The sequence below is a fragment of the Cyprinodon tularosa genome, unplaced genomic scaffold (genome assembly GCF_016077235.1).
Source record: "Cyprinodon tularosa strain WSP-4 unplaced genomic scaffold, ASM1607723v1 ctg205, whole genome shotgun sequence".
Classification (NCBI taxonomy): domain Eukaryota; kingdom Metazoa; phylum Chordata; class Actinopteri; order Cyprinodontiformes; family Cyprinodontidae; genus Cyprinodon; species Cyprinodon tularosa.
The window spans coordinates 183,808-198,330 of NW_024038756.1; the positions used below are offsets into that span (position 1 = coordinate 183,808).

The following is a 14,523-nucleotide window of genomic DNA, read 5'->3' on the forward strand; positions in this document are numbered from 1 at the left end:
CAAACGAGGCAGTATAAGGTTTGTGTATCCTACTGCAGCATTTAGTGTGTAAATCTAACTACATAACTGCCACCATGAAAAACTGATATCAAAATGACAAATTTAATTATCTGTCATTATATCACCTCTGTCACGAAAAGCTCCTCTTACAGCTTACAGGTGAGGCGAGTTGAATTATTTGAGGCGTTTGAATTTACTAAAAGGAGGTGCATGTTTACTAGTGGTGCTTACCCAGTATCGTGGAACAAGTCTCCAGCAGCAGAAGTTAAAGGATATCACTCAATGTTATCTTAAAGTACCATTCAGTTTGTTAGAGTAATAATGAAATAATGAAACTGCAATACTTGGCTTTTTGCTGTGGAGGAAAATCACTCACAAAAAGCAACACACCCATATTGATCACTTTAAAAGATGTTGAACTAATGTGTGTTTATAGTTTAAATCTACTGTATGCTGCAAATTGGAAAACAAAGCCATGTTTTCCAGTTTCATTACTTTCTTTTTACTCTTTAGCTGCACAACTACTTGATGTCACATAAAAAAGGAATTACCATGATCAAGAATGCAAAGTTTATTCCTTATTAGCACGATCTCTGACTGACTCATTATTGTTGAGCGGCGGTGGTGGTGACTGCTTGCTCCTCATGCTCCTGCCGTCGGTGGCGCCCCTCGATGTCTCTGTCACAAAAAGCCGGGTCACCCAGACAGAGGTGACGATGCGTTTGTACTCGTTCCTGAAATTCCTGTTGAGCAAACCATAGATGATGGCATTCAGGCAGCTGTTGAAGTAGGCCATGAAGTAGCTTACAACAAAAAGCCACTCTGGGATGTGTGGAGCCACGTGAGTTGGATCTATCGCCACCGCTAGACCTATCAGGTTGAGTGGAGCCCAGCAAATGGCAAACAGAACAAATACTACAAACATGGTGATAAAATTTCGCAAGTCACTGGGTCTGAGGCGAGGGCTGTCTTCAGTCTTCACTTTGCGTCGCACCTGAAAAAGATAAAGGAAGAAACACATTAAAAGAATACATTAAACTTGACTGATAAAAAATTTAATAGACTTACGGACATATCTAGCTTTGCAGTATAAACCTTTTTAATTTTTTTATTTTAAAAGTCTAAAATAATAATAATAAAAAAAAAAGTATTGTATTGTAGTAGACCAACAGAAATACATACAATAACATAAGACAAAACAGAAATTTCATCAAAAATGACAGATGATTGGATTGTTTATTGTTAACTTAACAGACTTGGTCTTTGTCAAAGGGTATGTTCTGGCCAGGATTGCTGGTTTAATACATTTTTGTGATAGAAAGTTGAGAAAGTACAATACCAAAGCAAAATAAAGTCATCTAATCACAGCTGTATTTTTTTTTTGTTTTACCAAACTAATCAAAAGTTAAAAAAATATATAGTTTAAGAAATATTCATCTGAGGCCAAGCGGAACCCTGGCATTTTCCTTTAATACCAAATTATCAGCAGTGTATAAAAGAGTGAATATGAAACTTGTGTATCAATTTCATCACGATAGCATCAATCCGTTACTGATACCAAGGTGATATTATTTTTTGATTGAACTGTTACCAATAATGGAAGGATCCTGTGCTTGAACTGTCAAACCTCCATTTACAGGACAAACTATTACCTTCTTAGTGATAGTAATCATGTGACAGAAGATCTGTAAATGTTTGGCCTACATGCAAACACCAGCATGCTGGGGGGAAGCTTTTAGGAAAGTTGATATAAACAGAGTAAAAACTGACTTAGAATATAAAAGAATTAAAGGTATTGAAAAGGCTACTTTTATCAGGAGAACTCTAAACATACAGCCTAATCAAATTAAGGCTCTGTGTAAATTATTGGAAAATGATATTTATGTTCAATGTTGAATTAAGGGAATATTTACACCTGACTCTTTTGGTCTGCTTCAACCTGAACAGCACTGTTTCCCTCTTGTGCATGTTTAATTAAAATAGTGGTTTTAGTTTGGATACAACAGACTCTGGTGTGATTTGCTTCAAATGTTAACATGAACTGGTCTCGATCTGACCCAGTTACATGAAATATATCAATTTTTGGACGATGCCCCCGAGAAAGCTCTGTAAATATTCTGAAAGTAATAAAGTCTCCGCCTGACAATGATTTTGCAGCTATAATACGAATGTCACAAATATTCAAAATAGATATATGAGGACTTTGTGATCCTTTTGTGATTTTAATTCTCTGTTACTCTAATCATTGCTGTCCAATGGGAGCTATGAACCAATTTTTACAGTTATAGTTAACTTCCAAAACAGTCGAAGTGAAAACAAACTACCTTAGTTCTTAGTCTTGGTGCAAATCCATACCTGATTGAGTGTAAGCTACTTTGTATAAAAAAAAAAAAAAAAAAAAAAAAAGGGGGGGACTTCTTTGGGAAAGTTTTACAAAGCTTTTCAAAAAAAAATAAAATCTAAATTCATTTCAGTAACTGTGTTGAAACATGGTTTAATAAAGAGATTGTTATACAGGGTTCAAACACATATGGGGAGTGGCGGCCTAGTGGTTAGGGCAGGGGTCAGCAACCTACGGCTCCAGAGCTGCATGTGGCTCTTTAGGGCCCCCCTAGATTTTTTTGGTTTGGTTATTTTAATATGCTGTGCAGGAGGTCAAACAGACTTTCATTATGCTTTCCAATGCTGTAAACATTTGCATAATAAATAAATTTAAACAACATATGTAAACATTTATTTCAACGAACATGTCATAGCCATTGATATCACTGGTCAAAGCCTGCAACACATGTCTCAGCACGGTGCAGTGCCATGCAAAGAAAGTGGCGGGTGTGTCTTCGACCATGGATCCCAAAGGGAAAAAAAGGAAGGTGCCTGATGAGAACAGGGGATCCAAAGGAGAATGGACGAAATCATTTGCTTTCATTATCAATGCGGAAGGATTGCTGCATTTTTGCTTTGGCACAAGAATTTGTCAAATATTAAAAGTAGTAATTTGGAAAGGCATTTCCAGGGAAGGCTTAATATGCAGCTGATCACAAAGTTGTGAGTGAGAGAAAGAATGCGATTGCAGAACCTCTGGATAAATTAGGAGAGCAAATCTCCAAACTCTACTATAGCTGCTAGTTTTGTTTCAAGCATGAAAAATCCATCCACAGTTTGAACAGGTAGGGCTCTTCTGCAGGTATGTGAATTTAAAAAAAATTCCCCCCCCCCCAAATCCTTAAAGCTACAGTGTGTAACTTTTAGCGACATCTAGCGGTCAGACTGCAGCAACATGAACATCTCCCCCCCATCGCTTCTCCCCCCCAACAGTACGGCGAGTGTTACGGGACAAAAATGTCTTCCAAGACGTCCGCATCACCTACCTTCTCAAGTGATGAGGTTTGTTTACATAGATAATTTTACAGATAGTATTTCATTAGTCTGTGTAAGGTATAGATTTCATGTAGACTTAAGATAATAAATATACCCGTTATTTTTCTACATCGTTGTGACATTTTGGCGAATCTCGCAATCACTAGTTTGTTGGCTCTGCGCTGCCGTAGCGCAAAGATGTCTGCCTCCATGGCTGCGAGACCCACTCCTATGTAATTAAAAATAACGAATTCTAAGGCAACGCAAATATTAAGGTTAAGAGGCTGAGCTCGTAGATGATGATAAATAACATAGTTATGTATAATATATTACATTTCTGACTGTATATCCCTGTAATTATTACACACTGTAGCTTTAAAATAAAAAATAACACCAAGGATTGCTGGTGAAGGAGGATGTGGGATTTTGGGGTTAGAAAGCACTGCTGTTCCTCGTAACTCAATCAACTCCTCCCAACAGAAACACGTCCACCATTGAAAGATTTCTTTATAGTTTTTTTTATAATTTCCTCAATGCAACAAAACTGAAACTGCGCAGTAAAGGGCAGTGAAGCAGCGCAATGGTGAGATCGTTCACTGCTCGTCCCTCACTTCATGCTACTATATGACATTTGCTCCAAGATAAACATTTAATCATTAATGCTAATTTTATATTTAAGTCCCCGTAGTCCTTTTTTTATAGTGGTCTGATACACTTAGAGCCTGTGTTGCCATACAAGGCTTATAAAACACTTTTACATTTTTGTGGCTCCAGGCAGATTTGCTTTTTGTTTTTTTGGTCCAGTATGGCTCTTTGAGCAGTTTGGGTTGCCGACCCTTGGGTTAGGGCAGGGGTCTGCAACCTGCGGCTCCAGAGCCACCTATGGCTCTTTGGAGCCTCTCCAGCGGCTCTTAATAGTGGCTAAAATGTATATAAAGAGCTAAATAATTTACTATAATGTATACCGGTATCAATAGCTTTAGCGTTTTTTATAAGATGTTTTAAGAGACCTTTTTTGCTATGAATTAGCTTGAAAATTATACGTTTTAACATTAAAAATATATGAATTGATTGTTTGAGATGGCAACAACTAATTTCCTATACAAGATTTTAAAAAAGAAGGTTTTCTAGAAAAAAATCACAGTATATTTTGTGGCTCTAAACAATTTTTATTTGGTCGTACTCTGGGCAAAACGGCTCTTTGGATATGAAAGGTTGCAGACCCCTGGGTTAGGGCATAGAGCTTGGAATTCTGAGGTTCTGAGTTTGAGCCCACTCCCACAGACTGCCACTCTGGGTCCCTGAGCAAAGACCCATAGCTCTGTATTGTTTTAGTGTAATGACAAAAAAAAAGCTAAAAAAAATTGAAATATGGACACAGCACGTTAGATATGTCCATATTCTTTACACTTAAATTCAGCATCACTTCCTGATAGCTGTCACATAAAACCGCAATAACATACACCAAAGTGTGTGGTGACAAAATGCGAAAACATTAACAGAGTATTCAAAATGTTAAAAGGCTACTGTATCCATATGATTCATTCTGAACTTTTGAGTCCTACATTAGTCCCAGTGGGATTTCATTAATCAAATTATATAGTTTTGGCAGCTAAAAGAAAAAGTGACCATTCATGTGTATGTGTATAAAAAAATTAAATTACTGCAGAACATACAGCAACATTCTTTGTTACGTTTTAAATTTTAAAAATGGTTTTGAAACATACCTGAATGACAAGAACCCAAATGCGAAGGTAACAAAAGGTAACTACTGCAATGGGAACCAGAAAGTGAACCACTACCACCGCCACAGTGTAGGAACTGCTGACATTCTGGGCAAAGGTACAGGAGTAGACCCGTGGGTCATAGCGCAGAGAACCAACAAAGAAATTTGGGACGATGGCCACGACCGTGAGCACCCAAATTAAGGCAACAAACAGCAAGGTATTGCGGTAGCTGTACAGTCGGCTGTAGGAGAAGGAGTGGCAGATATAGCAGTATCTGTTCACTGCAATGCCTGTAATGTTGAAGATGGAGCCAATGACACTGAGACCCATAAGGAAACCGCTGACCTGAAAAGAGAAAAAAAGTAGGAAATTTTTCTTAAGCTTCATTGAGAGTGTGCTATAAAGGCATTGGGTTTTTTCACAAAGTAAAGTAATGACTGATGAGGCCTTACCATGCACTGAGTGTTTCCAAGGGCCCAGCCGTCATGAAAGAGAGCGTAGAGGACCAGGGGATAGGGATAGAAGGCTACCACAAGGTCAGCAAACGCCAGACTCACCACGAACACATTACCTGGAGAGGAAACTTACAACATTGAGGTTATCGTTTCCCAATACAATACAGATAAGTCTTCATATTAACAGATTCTTAAATACATTACACAATTATCTCTGCACCTGTTCAAATGTTCCTTCCACCCTGCTTCAATTTATATAGAAAATTGCACAAGTGGTTAGAATTTATCAGGTGGGAGACCTGCAGACTTTCATGATTGTTTCTGGGTGTTAAAGATAAGCACATCCAACCTCAGTTCAAACCAATTTGCACTGCTTTGTCTTGTATCCTGCACCGTCAAAACCGAGTAAATACTAGATGGTTGCATGGGATGTGATTTTCAGCTGGCCTATCTCAGGACGCTCAGCCTTGCATGATTGTTGGCAGAGAAGGCTGAGATTACAAAAGGTTTGTGGCCTGTGCCCCACAGCAGATTGCCTCGCCCTCAACAAAGTTTTATCAGGACAGGCAGAGTTCGTGTTTTGACAGAGCGAGGCGAAAAGCATGTGGACAAAGCACTCAGGGCATACAGGTCTTTTTTCATCTAGCTGCTACCCAGCCTAATCCAAAGAGAATTGTTCACAAAATCCAGTCAGTGCATCAGGGAAATAGCACTTTCTATTTTTTTTTTTTTTTATATATAAGCCTTTCATAAGCTTTTCAAAGAAAACCAGCAAAACCTCTATTTACAAAATGTATAATTAGTTCCTTATGAGTTGCTTATTTATGAGTGAACCAGTCTATCAGTGGCCATATGACATTTAATCATATTTAAACAGTACTGCACTATAGTAATGACATTCCACACTTTGCTGACACACTCGTGTCACCGCCAATACTGGCAGCTTCATCTACTTGTGTGTTTGTCCTCTTCCTTTTGTTTGTTGGGGGAGGACATGTTATAGCAGCGCGCAGCGGCAAGATAAACAACCCGATCAAAATAGCAGACTCTATCATTGGCTCACCTCCAAGATCTTTAGAGGTTATGTTAGGAAAGAACCTGAAATATAAGAACACTGCCTTCTTGATTACTTTAACACTTTCACAGCTGCTTATCTAACTATATAAAAGACAAACTGATTATGAGATATTTGGGCATGATGTTAATATCAACCTTTTTATTAAAGGTTATTTAACATGTTCATGGTAATACATTAAATTAGACATTGTGTGTTTATTTAAGCTTTATATCTACAAGGTGGTATCTGCACTTTTTCAAGACCAGGAAGGTATGTTTTATAACTAAAAATACTGAAAAAAAAATAAAGGATGGACTAATCATTAAAATCTAAATGACATTTTTAAATCAGGAACTTTTTATCAAGCTCAGACATTAATACCTTTTTGTGGTAAAATATGTGTCATGCTTAGCATGAGCCATTTTTAGCACCCACTGCATATTTTGTCATGTGCAGCATCAAAAGAATAAGTTGCATTTTTTGTTGATTGAATCTGTTTTTTGCTAGGAAAATAAGCCTTTTTGATGATGTTCCCTGAGAATGAGAGCAAGCAGCAGCTCCCTTTCTGTACACTCGAGTTTACAGTGTACAGATGGAATTAACATTTTCTTAACACGAGCTGGATCTGGTTCATTTGCAGAACTGATCAAATCAGAATTATTTAGAAATAAATATCTATAAATAACACTGTGTTTTACAGCTATTTAAATCTCAAAATTGCATCTATAGGATTATTATGTTTTTACTAGATTTTGTCTACTGTTCATTACACTGGCTAGTATACATTGTCTTGTTGAACCGAATACAACAAACTCAAGCAAGTAGAATATTCCAATAGTCAACTAAAACTGTGAACAAGGCACACGCACTGAAGTAGGACTTCTTTTTCTCAATAGAATAGAAATTATTCTCAGCTGTAAAAGAATCTTTAAAAGCTTTCTGAAATTTTGCAGGAAAAACATTGAGCTCGTCCCAAATAATTGAATACTTGAAGCAATGTGGAAAAATGTAAGAAGTAATGACAACGCATAATGGCTGCCACAGATAAACACAAACATTAATTAAACACATGTCCAAGACAATGAGGAAGACAATGCATCATGGCTGCACCAAGACCCTTCATTCTGATACAAGAAAAGAGCCTGAAACATTTAAATGCAAAAAATTTCATTAAAAAGGTTTCCGATGGAACAAGACAATTGACATTTAAAAAAAGAAAAAAAACAATTGCATTGTCTTATTTCATGAGCATATGATCTAATTATCTTATTTTAAGAATAAAAATACTAATTCCATTGGTAAATCATCTTATTTAACTAGCCAAATTAAGGGTAAATACACTTAATTTAAGGATTGTTTACTTATTTTTTTTACTTATTTCAATCTTGATCATTTTTGCTGTGTTCTGCAGTTCCTCTTGATGGAGCTTTCCTCAGGCCCAAATTAGTTTCAAAACCCCTAAAGAATTAACAGATTAGATCTTTGTTTTCAGCACTTTGACCCTCCCTTAGAGTTTTTGTTTTCATATATTTTGTGGAAAATGCTTGAACTTATGATGTCAGAGAATATCTTAGTTTTGAAATCATGAATCCATGCCTCTAATAATAGAAAATTATACATTTTCTAACAAAATTTCCACCTTTTAAGAACAGAGAAAATCCAGATTGCTTTAATATAAATTTTGGTGTTTTCTGGTGGAAACTTAAGACTCTGTTACCACTTTTTCTTTTCCTTTTCCTGCAAATGCCCCTAAAACTGTGTTGTATAAAATGAAAAATATATCACTGCAATGAAACTTTTTTACTCTACCACAAGTAACTTCAAAAATAATGATAATCTAAATTTAAAGTTCAAATAGAAAACACTTATAGTTTCTTATATGTGTCATACTGCAGGCCTGGTGTCTCTCTCTCTCTCTGTCTTTGATAGTATAAAAAAATTAAATATATCACAAGTGAAAAAAAGTCCAGCATTTTGGTGTTTATAGCATAAAATAATTCACTAAGATAGCAGACGATGTTAAATTTCTCATTCGAGCACGTGACCCACTGAGGGGCCGGTTCAGCTCATGTCTCCTGGCCAATCGGGTTCGAGCTAAGGGTCTCCGCCTATGGTAACTGTTATCCATCGTGGTTCTTGTTGTTCTGGAGCCCAGACCATAATGATATGAAAATCCGTCTGGAGCTGCCGCTAAACTAAACGCTGCAACTACCTAGGGTTCATTGTTTTATGAAATAAAATATTTTATAAAAAAAATTAACAATGCTTTGAATCAGCTTTTTTGCCATCAGGTACTTTATTAAAGCTATACAACAGAGAAAACAAGCTGTTAGCATTTTTGGTATACTGAATCCAACTAATGCTGTGAGAGTAGGATTGATGATAAAAGAATCTGTCAGGAAGTGATCCGAACATAGTTTGCTGTATTGTTTTGGGAGCCACAGATTGTCCGGTTGCTTTTTGTCTAACCTATTTACTTTCCGGATCGAAATTTGACGCAAAACCGGGTCCTTTGGATAATTAAACATTATTTTTCTTGATCTAATACCATTCCTACAATTGGCAGCATTACAAAACACCCTTTTAATGGAATTTCAATGATCCTTTCAGATTGCTTAACAATGCATGAAGTAGTGGTTCTATACAACCGCCTGAGGACTTTTGACTACGCTGACGTCACAGCTGTGTCTCTTCATGTGACTGCTCTAGAGAGCCAGCATACTGTAAAATTCTCTCGATTTTTATTACTTGGAGCACTTTTAGCATGATTTAGACCAGCCGCAAAGACAAAAGAAAGGATCATCTAAAAATTTAAAAACACAATAAAACTGCACTAGATGCACTCCTTTCTATTTTAACTTTAAGGCCAATAAAACCCTTATGATCTGTGGAATTATGAAATTCAGTTTGTCTCTCATATTTCAAAGACATTTCACATTTACAAAGCCAAAATGATACATTTCCTGTGTGACACCTAGGATATTTTGGATATACAGATAATCTAGTGATAGCTAGGAAATTATAGATGTATGTAATGTAATACGTAATGTTTTGTTTTGCAAGTGTGCATGACAATTTTCTTCTTTTTTTACCAACAGTTTCTGCTGTTTTCTTTTTTTAATAATTGAATTAATTAGCATCCTTTATCAGTAATTACTCTTTCAAAATTCACACTTTAGGGGAATTTAGACCCATCAGTCGGACTATCATGCATGTTAGGACAGCAGGGGGTAGATGGAGGGCCTGGAGCAAACCCACACATACTTGGCAAACACAGACAAAAAATAAATAAATAAAACAACTACACTCTATCTAAAATCCAATACATTTAACAAGTTGCCAGTATTTCATTTTCATTTGTGTATGCTGTTTCATTTTAAATTTAACATGGTGCTGTTTCTCCCTGTTTCTTTTGTATTAGATACTATCTATTGGAAATAAACATTACATTGTCCTTGCTTCTCTCCTGCTGTATAACTACAAACAGCAAACAATTCACATTCCCATTTTTGCATCTTTGTTTAGTTGCAAAGTTAGTATTCAAGCCACTGCACATGAGCTGTCGGCTCTCCAAAAGGATGCAATGCCTTATTTTGATGTTGTATTTGTCAGGGGCAACAAACAACTACCTGATGTAACAGAGCTCACCTTGTGTTTCACCTGCCAGTTCATGAAAAGCTCATTTTCTGGGCAGCAGTTGTTCTCCAGAGGTGCAACTGATATTTCCAACCATCAGACTACTATATAATAATAATATTGGAAGATGGGCTCTTTGCGAGACTGCAGCATCTTGTACTGGTATAATCGTCTTAAGTATGTCAAAAGTGCATGAAGTACACAAGAAAATTAATTCATTATAATGCTGTAGTCATACCACACTGCTTGTTTTTCTAATAAAAAAAAAACATGAACATGAACTGTCAGCTGAAAAATTCAGAATGTTATATAAACCTTAGAAGGAGGTATCACATCACTTTCTCCTGTATAATACTATCAGTGGAAATGATATGTACCTTACACTAAATAAGCCTTTATTATAAAGCATCTTCTTGCATTTTGTGTTGGTAATTATACACAATAGTCTACTATACAAATAATCTTAGTTGACCTCAAGATATTTGATGAAATTATATTTTTTATCTGTCATTTCTGTTCTGCATATTTGCAACAACCTTTTAATTGGTCAATGTGCACATCAATATTGAGTGTTTGTATTGGGCTTGAAGTGAAGAGAGTGTGATCTGTAAAACACAATTTGAAAGCTCTATCTGAAAAACAGCCATTTTAATAAATTAAAATTTTTATCTACATTAAACAAAAGGTTTTAAAAATACTTTTTGAAAAAAATGTAATATGTAAAAACCAATTTTGATTAATAACTTTTTCAAAGTTTAATTTCTGGATTTCATTTATTTATTTATTTTTCAAATTCGATTTACCAAATGTGTCTTTTTGCTTGCAACGAAAATAGAATAAAGACTGTCTACACTTGTGTACATTAAAACCCAAGCACAGCAACTAGAATCATAACAAAGTTTGCATTATGAGAATGGATAAACAAGTTTAACCTATAAAAACCCCAAACTAAAACAGGCAGTTAGGGAATGGAGAACAGTAACAAAGGATTATTTAGACTCCAAATACATGTTGGTTGTTTAGGAGGAATTGATAGAAAAAAATTTTGGGAAAAAACAAATACCTTTTGTGAGTGGAGAAATTCAGGTGAAAGCAAAATGAAAGGCAAATAAAAACCTGTGGATACACACAGAAGTAAAAAGAAATATACAGACCCAACATTATAATGGTGCACAAAAACTAAAGACTTGGAAAGGACAACAAAAACCTGTGCAAAGACAATAGGGGTGTATTGGTATGCCAGGAAAAAAACAAAAAAAACAAATCTTTTGGCTTGGAAAATGCTTACAGGTACTGGGATCAGGACAACAAATTCAGGTAGTAGGTTTGCTACAATAAATGCATTTTATGCCCAATGTATGGAAGAGCCTCTTTGATGCTATAGGACTGTTTCTATTCCAAAGGCCCTCCTTACCTGGTTGGAGTCCATGACATCAAGAGTTCTTTGAAATGACATTGGATTTTGATTGCCTCTACCAAATACTTATGCCCATCTTAGAAGCCCATGTGACTTTTCTTAAATTTTAAACCTTAGGAGATTTTCTTGCGTGGATAGCTTTGTAACTTTCATCCTCTAGCCATATTCAAAGCTTCCATTTTTGTTACATTTTCGGTAAAATTTTACAAATTAAGCTTAAGCGAAAATTCAATCTGGAAGACTTTTATCAACTTCACCTGAACAACCTATAATGTCTCTCATTCAACTTAAGCCAATCAGCAACAGGACTGAACCTCCTCTGAAGCCAATCATCTTTCAAGATCCCCTTAAATTGGCTCCAGGACTAGCTTCTCTCTTCCACACACCAGCAAACTTTCAGCCACCTCTGCCCCATCTCCTCAGCCTTTTCTGACTCTCAGACTTTTCTTAGTCCCACTCACCCTCTAGATTATTCCAGAGTCCGGGCCCTGGGGCGAAGATTACTCTAAACAATTTCCTAGGTTACTCATTAAAGGAAATGTAAATTAAAACCTTGGGCCTGAGCACCAAAGATTTTATTTCATTTTTGGCAATTTCTGTATATCTGCTTCCATCTCCTTGAATCCCAGTCGACCTCGGGAGATGGCCACCCACGCTGAGCCTGGTTCTGCTGGAGGTTTCTTCCTGTTAAAAGGGAGTTTTCCTCTCCACTGTTGCTACATGCCTGCTCAGTGTGAGGGATTGCAGAGAGTCAGAGATTCCTCGCAGTCATCTGGTTTTCCTTAGATAAAAATATTGATCAATCTGACTGTGTTATCTTTATAAATAAATTGAATTGAATAGAACTTTTCTAATTGCAGCTTTTCTTTATGTGAGTCTCTCCAGGTGAAATGCTAGTGAAAGAGCTAGCGCTTGTGTTAATATTCTGGACGGGTCGAGGGGCAACAGAGAGACACACATACACATATAACCATGCATACACACGCTCACAACTTAGGACAATTTAGACAGAGGGACCAATTAACCTCACAGTTATATTTTTGGATGGTGGGAGGAAGCCGGAGTAGCCGTGCATGCATAGAGAGAACATTTAAACTCCATGCAGAAAGACCCCGGGCCGGGAACCAAGCACAGATCCTTCTTACTGCAAGGCAACAGTGCTACAAACTGCAACCCACAGTGCAGCCCAGCCCAATTCAGTTAATAAAATTTTTGTCTTTTATTATATCCTTCTAAGCTAATCAGACACACTGATGTCTCACATTATCTTTCAGGTAGTTAAGCTCTTTTTTATCAGTGTTAGCTATAGAGAAAGCACTTGTTAAAAATTTTAAAGCTGATGATTTTTTTTTTTTTATTCAGGGACTTTTAATTCACTGGGGATTTCCTTTATCATTGAATAAATCCTCTAACACAATTACAAGTTATATCTTCCAAGTGGATGTGTCTGACTGTATATATTTAGCTGAAAAAACTCAAAAATCCGTGGGTATAAGAAAAAGTGTGTGACAGAAGTATACATCTGTTTTGGCCTGTGAATGATTTACCATGGTTACTTTAAAGGTATAATGGAGGATGCTCTTTTTCCAGTGGATCATCAAAATAAATGGTCCACCTCATTGTCAAACATTCTGCTGATATGTTTACGTATGGACGTCCTACATGCTCGTCCCTATTTTCACTTACCGGTGGCGTGTCTGAAGTGTAGAAAAACTGCAAATCTTCTTTTGAAAAGTAAGCTTGTATGAGCGATGCAAACAGCAACTTTTTAACTGAGCATGCACAAGGAGAAATGAGCTCTTGCATGCTCTTGCATGCATTTAATAGATGTTCCCTTTTGGGAGTACAGGGTTGTGCTTACAAATTCTTTTAAATGGAGAGGGCAGGTCTTTTCAAAATTTCGAAAAAATCCTCCACTATACCTTTAATTATAGATTGATAAAACTGTGTAATCCAGTACTACTATCTCTTTACAGTTAATTTGAATGTGTGTGTGTGTGAGTGGTGGGGAGGTGTGTGTGTGTGTGTGTGTGAGAGGGAGAGAGTGAGGGACTTGCTTTATCTTTTGGTGCAGTGACAGCTCTTGACATGTGATAAAGTGAAAATTATCTTTTGGTTTGGAAAGATTGCATTTCATTTTACATGATTTTGTGCAAAGGAGCATGCATGACAAACTGAAGCAAATGAATGGGGGGGGGAAGCCTACCGTTACTCATGGTACAAAAATTGCAGACATGCAGATTTACACAGGGAAATAGATCAAATAAAGGCTAGTTTTAGTTATTCTCAACTTGAGGTGGGCATTTCTATATTTTATTTTCAAGATTTGAGACTCAAATTTTAGATTTGTACGGAAAGAAAGTAATTCCATTGTTTTCCAATATCAGGTTTTTTTTCAAAATAAAGGTAAACAGGTGAATCTATGAATCAATGAAAATTATTTCAGGGGATTTTTAAAAATATATATATATATAAATTGGGAAAACTCAATATCTATCCATTACTCCATTTTATTCACTATGAGTGTTCATTTTAAAATCCTTACTTCACAAAAGTATTTGCTTAGGCCACACACCTGAAAGGCTACACACCCAAAAGCTAGAAAAGTGTCTAGCTGTAAGCTTATCTCACTGATGCCTGAGAAGCTGTTTTCTAGTCTAAGATGTCTGGTAAAGTAGTGAAACTTCCTTAGGTTCAAGGTTATTAAACATCCATCATGTTTTGCAAAGCTGTATGTGAAACCCTCACAGCTCTGTGCCTGAATTGTAAGTAGTTAGTAAGTTAGTTAAGTAGTGAAATCCTTTGTACAACCAGAACAAACAGAACATTAAAAGAGAGTGTATCTCAATTAATGTGTATGTGGTGTTTGGGTCT

General features: G+C 36.4%; 1 protein-coding gene across 1 annotated transcript in view; it reads right to left on the reverse strand.

Moving 5' to 3' along the window:
- Window positions 1-428: 428 nt before the first annotated feature.
- mtnr1bb (melatonin receptor 1Bb) overlaps window positions 429-14,523 on the reverse strand; it is a 74,851-nt gene continuing 60,756 nt past the window's right edge. Inside the window, exons 3-5 of the mRNA XM_038285048.1 lie at window positions 5,537-5,655; window positions 5,085-5,429; window positions 429-994 (exon numbers count right to left, since the gene is read on the reverse strand). Coding sequence (XP_038140976.1) covers window positions 572-994; window positions 5,085-5,429; window positions 5,537-5,655 — 887 coding nt within the window. The 3' untranslated portion in view covers window positions 429-571. The remainder of the gene's footprint in view (window positions 995-5,084; window positions 5,430-5,536; window positions 5,656-14,523) is intronic.